General features: G+C 34.8%; 1 protein-coding gene across 2 annotated transcripts in view; it reads right to left on the bottom strand.

Annotated features, from left to right (window-relative positions):
- LOC124157324 (calsyntenin-1) overlaps positions 1-11,063 on the bottom strand; it is a 41,875-nt gene that overhangs the window by 4,917 nt on the left and 25,895 nt on the right. For both annotated transcript variants that reach the window (XM_046531957.1, XM_046531959.1), the window contains exons 10-17: positions 7,201-7,374; positions 6,934-7,066; positions 3,871-4,079; positions 2,723-2,910; positions 2,497-2,613; positions 1,020-1,271; positions 611-716; positions 35-207 (exon numbers count right to left, since the gene is read on the bottom strand). In XM_046531957.1, the coding sequence (XP_046387913.1) occupies positions 35-207; positions 611-716; positions 1,020-1,271; positions 2,497-2,613; positions 2,723-2,910; positions 3,871-4,079; positions 6,934-7,066; positions 7,201-7,374 (1,352 nt within the window). The remainder of the gene's footprint in view (positions 1-34; positions 208-610; positions 717-1,019; positions 1,272-2,496; positions 2,614-2,722; positions 2,911-3,870; positions 4,080-6,933; positions 7,067-7,200; positions 7,375-11,063) is intronic.

Below are 11,063 nucleotides of genomic sequence, written 5' to 3'. Positions count from 1 at the left end.
AATATTGCAGCTTGTGTGAAGAAAAATTACTCACATCCATTGGATTGACAGTAATATTAAGGGCTGAGTCATCCCAAGCCATTTCAGTATCTGCTATTTCCTCACGCTGAGCTCTTTGATGAGCTGCCCTGATCCTAATTACTCCCAGCACTATCATGAAAACCAAGAAGCCAACACACACAACAATAATGATTGTGACAGCATGACCTGAAATAGATAGGAGAGATTATATTTTAATTTACTAAATTTTATCCAGAACACAGCTCTATAATTCAAAAGGAGAAAATTGGTAGCTCTTAAAATCACTCACATAAAATACATACGAGACTATTTTATTTTCAGCTGAAGAAGATCAACTGTTCTCACTATGTGAGCACATTACCTTTGTGAATTAAAATAATATTTACTAATCATTTCACATCTTTCATTTTATAGCAAAAAATGGTTTGTTTTACTTTTATATTCACCAAAGTAAAAATTATAAAATAAAAGGCAAATGAACTTGGTGGTTTCGTAGATATATATCAATTAAGTTGCTAAATAGATGCAATACTAACGCAAGAGCATGAATTCTATGAACGAAATGAACAGGCAAACTTATGTGACTTACTTCCACCAGTTACAACTGCTTGAGCTGTATCTGAAACATCAGCAGTCAAATATACATCACCCATTGTTTGTGATGGATGAAGTTCAGCATGGTGCCTCTGTTGGATCTTGAAAATAGACCATAAAAAGAAAACTTAAGTAGAATGTCTAATTAAGATTTTTAGACTGTTAATAAGCTCGTGAAGACAAAATTAAAGTCTTCTGCAACACCATGATGACAGATTTTAATAAGTATAAGTTAAATAGGTACTTAGTAACAAAGCTCCTTATTATGAATGTTAAAACCAAGGATATTGAAGAATCACCAGAAATTGTATTAGAAAAGTCTTTCACTAAATGCTATCCTTGTAAAACACTATGATATATTAAGACAATAGGAGAAACTGGATTGCTAGAATATGAATTCTAACCTGAGCATGAGCAGGTCGTGGAGCAGGTACAGCAACTGACTGAGAGGACTGCCTTCCAGGATGAGAACTATCTCCCATTGAAGCAGGAATACCAGTGGCAACAGCCTTTTTCATGCTTCCAGGCATTTCTGATGCCTTGACTGGAATGTCATGGCCAGAGGCACCGACACCAGACCACTTGCTACCATTGCTTCCAGCCAATGTGGCAGCTGCCATACCCTTTTTCGGAAGTCTAGGATGTATGACTGTAAGCTGTCAATATAAATCAACAATTAACCTGGAGACCTTGTTGTGATTATTTTCTTCACCATGAACCTCAAAAATATAAGATTGATTTTCAGAATCCCAAGAAATAGAAACTGTAGAATTCTAGTTATTGATTGTAAGAATATAGAGGTAAGATGCAGCATTTAGTAAATATTTTATTTCTTCATAAGCTAGAAGCTCGGTGAATATATTGCATGATATATTCACAAATGCCTTGCAATTAAAATCCATAGTTTCGGTTGATACGATTGGATTTTAAACCAATAAAATTTTTATAATTACTAGATTGAGGATTATTTATTTTTATTGGTAGTGCACTACATAATTATGATTCATTTTTCTGACATTTGCAGCATATTTAGTCACAAAATTTTAATTGCATGATCTACCCCAAGGCTTATGACAAGCACACACACATCAAAGAAAATCCTAGCTCATAATTTCACAAGCCACGACAACAAAGTTTGTAAATATTTCTTTACTCCAATTCTCAGAAAGAAACTAACATCAAAAGATCACTTTCAGGGAGAAGAGATCTTATGACAATCAATAAAGAGGGCCCAATTTTTCATACAAGTTTAGCTCACCAGAAATTACGAAGATGTACCAGACTACATTAGTACTGACTATTGAAAAAATGTATGGGCACAGAATTAAAAGATCGGTCACCATGCTTGAGGGCTTTCCTATTAGCTGCAGGAAGTTGAAGCAACTTTGTTGGGGAGTTGTTTGATTGGGGCAAAGAACGGATGTTACTTGGCACACCATATACATAACAAAATAAGTAACTCAAAATTTGGGATCAGAAACTAATTACACGAGAAAGGGAGAGTGAAATAAACTTTGAAGAAAGGTCCTAATCCATTTCATTGGCTGATTATTTCTAATAATCTGATTTAAAAAAAGAGCAGTCACACTCCAAAATTTTACCTTGAATTACCCTGAATATCAAATTTTAAACTGAAATTTAAAATTAAGAGAATTCAAATTGATCAGGTTTTACTGAACTGGGATTTATCAAATGGGAGTAAATTCCCACATAATAAATGAGAGCAAAAGAGAAAAATAAAATACAAAATCATAACTGCAGGCAACTTGAATATGAATGCTCCAATTATTTCAAACTTGATATTAAAACTTAATTGGAAAACAACAAATTTATAGGTGTTGTCAAGATAATATAAATAAGGTGAAGCATACTAATACTTACAGTCTGAACATATTCATTGCTCAAAAACCGGCCATTAAGCTCTGAGCACGTAAGTTTAAATACTCGATTCAGGTAATAGGCTGGCTTTCTGTTTGTGTACTGAATTTGACGTAGCACCTAAAAATAAATACATAGAATTGAGAAAAGACAATTCAGAAAAAATTAATTTACACATACCTAATAATAATACACTATTTATTTTGGAAATATCTAATGAAGCGTTTACCTGTTCGTAATTATAAATCATATCAGCGCCAGAAATAAGAACACCATCTTTGTTGACTTTTGAAACAATTCCAAACTCTGAGAGCATATTTTCAGGTAGAGTTATAGTTTCATGGTCAGGGTTTAGAGGAGGGTAGACTGAAACACTACAGGAATCCAACTTCCTTTCAATGACACTCATTGATTCACCTGGAACAGAGGAAACATTTTTCAGAAATGTATTTTAGAAATCAAAGAATCATAAAAAAGAAATAAATTAATAGTAACTTAATAATATTGCATGAGGTGATACCGGCAACCAGGAGTAAATATACTTTCAATAATAAGCAAAAACATTATGCATATTAAACACAAGATCTACCATATCTCAGAGTAATATCAAATTATAACATTCTAAGTTATATCAATTATCAAATATCAGTGACAACACAACAGCTCAAATTAGGGAAAATTTAAGGGAAACACCCTCACTCAAAATAGGTGAGTCACATGTTCCCAACTCCCAGCATGTGCTGCCCAGCTCAGGACTTTAAAAAATCAACTTAACTTTCAGCCTCTCAAGTAGATTTTAAGTTTTGTTACCCTGACATGACTGTATCTAGATAGCAATTACTACAAAGGGCAATTGTCATCCCTATGGCATCAGTAGACGAGAGATGATTTAATTCATTATTTTGACAAGTCGGTACATCAATGGCTGGGATTTTTTTCTCTTTCATTAGCTAAAACTTTTATCTACAGCTTGTTAAGTTCAACTAGGCATGCGTTACCATTTAAGCAAATAATAAAATAACTAAATTTGGATGTCGAGTAATTATTTTACATAGTTCTTGCGAAAACATTTAAACTTGACAATGAAAATTACACAGACTGAAAGTTATGGATGTAAAATTCAAAATACAAGAACTCTAAATAATGACTACTACTACTAAACTTACTTAAATTGGAATGCGTAAAGAATGGAAAAAACCTCCAAAATGCAAGTAATCATTAAATACAAGTAAGTTCATGGAGAAGCTCAACCAATTGTGTACATATAAGTAAAATATATAAACCCTAAACACTACCATCCTCTACCATTCTTCTAGGCTACTATCCTCTGCATATAATAATAATATAAATACGGGAAAAGAAAATAATTAAGCAAACCATTCTTCCAAAGTTTCTGCTTCTTCTGGCTGTCTCCAGTGGTGACAGACACTCTGACATCAGTGAAAATCCTCACTCCCAACCGGAAGTCTTCATATTCACGAGCAACATTTCCTGTACCATTGACTTCAATAGTGGGTCTAGAAGGCTGCAGCACCATAACAAATGACTCCACTGAAGGTATTTTAACAGACCTTCCACCTCCACAACTAAAAATAAATGCGATAGAGATAGTGATTAACCAAGGGAAATAAAATTAAATGAAGCATTCACATGACTAATTTGACATTTAACATATTAATGTAATCAATCAAAACAACTTCCAGAAGGATATAATGTTAACCAACAAGAAATGAACATTAAGGTTGACGTTAACAGTTTTTGAGAATTTGTTAAGCTTTTGAAAGTTTTGCCCCTAACCAATGCACAACAATGCTGGCACTTGGCCATTCTGTGTTCCAAAAGCAATCAGTGGGGGCACAGATTTTTCGCGAACAACGAAACGTGAAATATGACGCAAAATTTCCTAGGTTGCACGAAATTCACTTGGTTCAACTAAATTCCGGAATTATGCTCTTTTTCTGCGAATTTGGCACAGTATTTTCCACCTCTGCCGATAAAAAAACCTTGTCACGGAAAATTTTGGGGCGATTTGGTGACATATTCATTTTTTAAATCGTGTTTTGCATAGCCGCACATGAATAATTTGAGGATTTAATTGAATTCTTTCGGACTGTTGAAAATTGAAAAGAACATTATAAAAAAATTTAAAAAAATGATCACCTCTATTATTTCTATCACCTAAATGAAATTCAAATAATTGAAAAATACTACCCCATCAACCCAGGGATAAATTAAAATATAGGCAGCAGTTGTAATTGAGCACTATATGGATACCATCAACCTTATCACAATTCTAGAAGGATCATTGTATCCATATGTATGCCTATTATGGGCCAAACTTTAAGATTAAAAGAATTCCTTTACCCTAGTCAGCAATGCACAGTTTGGAAAAGAAAAAGAATCTTCTCTCAATAGTCTCGACAAATATGCGCAACTTTCCATGTGTGAGGACCTGGAGCAAATAGGTGTAAAGACAGTTATCAACCTGTCATCCCTTGTATACAGTGACACAGGGAGGAACATTATTACAACCATGGGAAGATTATTCAACTCAATGTGTATATTGACAACTGATGTGAAGGACCTGAGCACAATTGTTGATAATGTCTCATCTTATCATCAACAGAAACTCAAGAACTTCTTCTGGACTATTCTGCTCTGAAAGATTCTGTTAGATCAGTTCTGGAAGAAGGAAAAGAATTTTCAATATTTCCACTTATTCTTGCCCCTAAAAATGTTTTCCCCCATTTTGAAAAAAAAATTGTGTGCCAACCCTAAGGATACCTGTGGCAAATACAGATGCAGAATGATGTGCATGGAAATATTCTGACTAATGAAAGAACCACTTGACTGCCAAAAAATGTAGAATTAATGTCAACTTTGACCGTTTGATCTCAATTCCAGTAAAACAAGGGTTCAGCTAGAAAGTGCCAATTTTAAAGTCCCGAGTGTTAATAGTTTGAGATGGCATATTTTTAAAAAAATTTATAGCTAGAAGCAACCCATTAGTATATAAATATTTGCAAGTGATGATATTATATTTTTTGTGTGAGACCTTGAGACTTTTGTTACCAAAGTGTTTAGCCAAAATTATAAGTTTTTTACATCATGCGGGTCGATGTGACAGTAAAATTTAGACCATTCAAAAATATTCCCCATCTGTACAACTCCCGCATTTCTCTGGAGTTGTGAGATTGAAATACAAGAGAGTTTATTGTACGTGTATCTAACAAATGATTAACTTATTCCTTTAGCATTTGCTTTGACTCTACTTTATTAAGGCTTTTACCATTAAAAATATAATTAATATACTAAAAAGCATTTTTATTGGTGAAATTATTGTTTTTGGGATAAAAAGGAATATTTATGACAGGTGAATTTTTTATAGTGAAACTATTGTTTATGGCAAAATTGCAATTTTATGATATAATTTTAATACAAAATTGACAGATTATTATGATGAAATTTAGTTTTCATTCACCGATAATCTTTGCCTCTAGTAATCAGCAATTTAAAAGAGCAACTTTGATTGCAAGTTCCATCAAAATTTGGTTCCTTTTAAAGGAAAAAGCAGGGTTGTGGAGCCAGTAATTAAATGTAAGATGATACCAACACACCACTGTACACAAGACATTGAATGGTTAAGTATTCTAAACCCTGAAACCACAGCACAAAAGCACAGTACAAAGCATAGGTAAAGTTATATGATAACAGTTAGTTAAATGGGGAATAAAACACTGTGTATCACTCCGAAAAGAAAAATTACTCTATAACTTAGTCTAACATTGAATTAAAATGTGAAATAATAGAAATGACACTTGATACGAAGATAAAAATGGCCTCTCTACAGGTAACTATTTCCTGTTCATTATGAGACTTGGAACAACCAAAAAATTTAATATACTGAGGCAGTAATTAATATTTTAATGATATTAGGGTACGTCAAAAGATGAAATATTCATCATAGAATATAAAAATGCTCGTGAAACTCAATCAAATTTAACTCCTAAAGCAATATAAATATATTTCAAAATCTATGAACAATAAGAGAAGTCACAAAGCATCTTTTCTCTCAATTATCATGCTCCTTGCCATACCCAATAACCATTTTGGCTAAAAATGAAGTTTGAATTAATGAGTGCCCTCAATGGAAATTCCTGTTGTCATACCAGAAAAGCCACATCTGTGACTTATTGGACCCCTGCTAATATGGTCATCACTGATTTGACTGTAAATATAATGTTCTAGCAAATAGCATTTAAAAGCAAAGGTGCATTGAAGGTGGTACATTTTCTTATAAACATGTGCCACCACAGGATGTCACTTAACCACAACAAATCTCCTACACAATAAGCAAAGGGTTACCAGGGGCCAGCTTCTTCCGATTCCTCACAGATAAATTTAAATCAGAATCATTCGAGCAACAGTGACATGACTTACACAACAGATGTGGTGAGGTGAAGGTTTCTGCGGCCAGGGGTTGGAAATTCCCGTGAATTTGTGTAGCCAATTTTTCGAACCAAAATCTCCAAATTGGTCTTGTTATCTCCCTCAATGCTCAACTCTGTGAGATCTAGCAGAAATTAAAATAAAAGATGAATTATTATCTAGCAGTGTGAGGAAGCAAGATGTGATATGTAACAAGTATGCCAACAATGAAAATAGCAATAAAATATAAAAGTTAAAGATAGCAAAATAACTACACACCACTGTTGGTGAGAAGCTCCATTCCTGGTTCAAGAAGTTCCATAGCAGGTACCTCCAATGACTCCTTACATTTGTGCAAGCATGCAAGAACCTCAGGCCTTTCCGTCTTGTGAAGCAGCAATGACAATCCAGCCAAGTAACCTCGCAGGTGATGCTTCATTTTATTTTCTGAACCTAAAATTAAACACGATTTTGAAATGAGGGGTTCCACAACAATGAAGAAAATTAAACATCACAGATACAACCATCGATACACCAATAATTTAAGGATATATCCAATGAAAGCAGCTCAGAATCATCTCCTTAAAACGGCTCAGGTAAAATAGCTGTGATTGATATGTTGAGCAATAAAAACCAATTTGAACCATAGGACCTATTCCAGTAATGGAATAGATTTTATCGAATATTTGTTAGCTAAGGAATCAGTAGTGACCAGGAACAGGCATACCCAAACATTTCATGTGCCAACAAAAACAAGGTGCAAAGCTCCCTGCTGCCTCACTCCTTCAGCTTCCCAAAACTACTGTTAGCTCAAAAATATACAATATTTTTTTCTGCCTAAAAAACTACTACTAGGGGCATTGGTCCAGAAGCTGAGAAGAGGTATTATAGAAAAAGAAAACTTCATCCTGAACCAGATTCCGTCATGTGAGCTTTCATTATACGCCTGACTTTTTTAAACTGAAGAGGGGACTTTTTTGAAGGAGAATATCTGGTTAAACGGAACTTAGTAATGAGGCTCAATTTAAGGGGCCTCACTTTTGGATTTTATTTCCCTATTTAAATTCTGTGATTCATATATTTAAAGAAGATAACGTAATCTATTCTGAGCCGGACTTGCTGGCACTGGGTTTTTTGCTCCTCCTTTTGTGCTGTCATCGGACAACTCTGACCAGCTGGATTGTATGCAAGGCATCGAGTAGTATGATTATCCTGCAGAATGCAACACTGCATTACACTTGTGCCCTAACTGACCATTGTGACCAACTGATCTAGCTGGGCATGCGACGCAGCCGGAGCAGAAAAAAATTGCTCTCTGCGGTAAGGAAGAACGGACGAAATGCTGAACAGTTCCTAACTTCACACTGGTTCAATGATACTTTGTCTAGATTATGCACAAAGTGCGAGTTCCTCTATGCCACACCACGTCGGATCGGCCAAATCGAAAGACGCCAAATTCGAAATTTTAAATTTTTGAATGCACTCTTTTCTCTTAACCCTTTCATTGCGTAACATTTTCTCAGAGTTGTTTCACATTGGCGGAGAATTTTTTTTCACTGCATTCACTTTGTTTTTCGAAAATATGAAAACAATTTCAATAAAAAAGGGATTTTTATATTAATTTGACAATTTATTAAACAATTTGTTAATGGCATCACAGTGATGCCATCCGCACCCATGTGATAAATGCTCCGGATATTTATGCAACCCGTTACACAAACATTATAAACGACAGACAACATATTTTTACATAGCAACTAAGAAGCTTGAAATAATTTCTGAAATGATGGCGGAATTGAATTATAAAATAAGATAAATAATTTTTCAGATGTCATCCACTATCCATGCATCAAATTTTGGGTAAATAAAAGTTTTCGAATTTTAATTTTCACATCTAAATTTTTAAATTTACTAGTAACTTAGATTTGGATGCAAACATATGAAAGTTATTTTATCTTTTTGCCATTTTCTTTTGCGTTAATGCTGAAAATATTAACTATTAATTGTGAAATTCTTTGAAAGAAGGGTTCAAACACAGTCCTGGAACATCTGCACATCATACACCATCAGAGTTATACTGATTCGCCACTTTAGTCGTTCTAAGGACGTGAGGAGGATTATTTCTTCTGTTTGTCCTTAGAGTTTCAGTGGTGTGTCTTTTTGAGTAACTCAATAGATTTTTGAACAGATTATTATAATTTTTATGATGATTATAATTTTCCATGTATAAACTCAGTAGAGTAGCCACGGGAGGGGGGGTTATGGGTAACAACCCCCGTTGAGGTCCCAAAAACGGGTAAAATGGCCCCCGCACCCTCCAGAAGGGCCCTCAAACCTCCGGCAAAAACCCCCCATTTCAAAATCGTGGCTACGCGACTGTATATACTGTGCCCACTGAGGAGAAATCAATCGATTAATTTTCGCACGACTTTCTTTGCATGTCCCCTGCCTCCAACATCAGGATCCTTCGCCCCAGTGTAAATTATAGCATCTTGCACGAGGCCATTAGGCTCAGAAAGCATATATAATGTTATGCCGCGTTTGTGACGCCAAAGCAACATGGACTAATGAAGCAGAGTTCTTTAAACGTGTAATAAAGTTCTTTCGTTCTTTGAGTGAATAATTTCAAAAGGGGTCGAATTTTTTGCAAGGGGTCTCTTGGTATCGGATCATCTACTCCAGGGTTCCTGCCAAACTGCATGCAACGGAAAATTAGTTGAAATCGGTCTCGGGAAAAAGTGCTGTGAAGGAGGGAAAAATCGAAGATATTTTCCTACCTTTTCCAATAATCTGGAATGGATGGCCATCTTACAATACTTCATACAATCATATATTAGGTATATCGGACCAAAAATGTGTCCCATACCCCACGAGTAAGATTCCTATGCACGGTTATCCTTGAAGAACTGCATGTTGAGAGGCATTGGCAATATGGACCAAAGCCTTTCAGACGACAATATTTCCTCCAGCTCCACATACTTGCATCCTCAACGTAAACCTCAGTTAACACCTATAAAATATACTACAATAAAATACATTACACTTACAAAATGCACAAGACTGATGAGGTTGCTCTTTTGCAGTCAGAAAGAGATGTAAGCGTTAAAGTTTAGAACCGAGTTACAAGAAATATCTAAACGTGAATGCTCCAGATAAAACGGCAACGTATAATAATCCAAAAATAATTGTTTCTTTGCGCATAGAAATTTTGCTGACTTTCTTTTCTGATTATAATAGCTCTATTTGGTCGAAGTAAAATATGTAAATTGCTTCAAAGTTAAAAAAAAAAACCTTCGCGGAGTAGACCCAATGCAGCGTTCCATGCATACACTTGAGTAAATTGTGCCAGAGGTAGTTTTATTGCGAGGAGATATTCTAAGCCTAGTTGACCAAAGGCTGATACATAAACGGTCTTTGGGGTATGAAAATAGGAATAAAGTTAAAAATGAAGATGTCTCCCATATTCCACGTAAGTGGCTAAATATATGTAAAATACCAAAATGTCCAATGGAAAAAGGCCATACGGTAATATTAGAAAAAAAATTTCTATAGAGGAGTGAAAATGCACGCAATCGAAAGATGTCCGAAGGAGAGACTGTACTAATAACGAGAGTCGCAAAAACTGAGAAGGAAGAGCTGACCTTTTCTACGACATGCACACAACAGAATAGTTGCATGGATTTTATAATAAGAATGGCAAAAATACTTCTAAAAATAGAGATAACAGGCGACACAGAGCGACTTGTAGTCTATTCCGCGGTGACGGAAAACGACTTTTTTATTTGAGGCCCGAAATTCGATCATTTTTTCCCCAAGGATTTCCCCAATTCTAATTTTTCCTTCAAAATGGAAAAAATATAAAAGTTTCCCTAGAACCTTCATTATTTCCCGTGAATAACGAATTGGTGGTCGTAATTATTCCCACCTAGTAACTTTAACAAACTCATACGAAATAAATGAGAAAAAGTCGAAAACTCTTATTTCTTCTTTCGTAGCCAATATAATCAGACCCCTATTGAAAGGATCGTTCAGAAAATGAGTGGCAAATATATTATGGAAGAATGTTAGGAGTTATAACGGCAGTATGTAAATATTAAGTTTAAACATTAATAAAAACAGCAACAGATTATTCAACTGTGTTT

The sequence above is a fragment of the Ischnura elegans genome, chromosome 4, assembly GCF_921293095.1.
Source record: "Ischnura elegans chromosome 4, ioIscEleg1.1, whole genome shotgun sequence".
NCBI lineage: Eukaryota > Metazoa > Arthropoda > Insecta > Odonata > Coenagrionidae > Ischnura > Ischnura elegans.
Note: the sequence above shows the minus strand (reverse complement) of the source record. Positions and strands in the feature narration are given on the sequence as shown.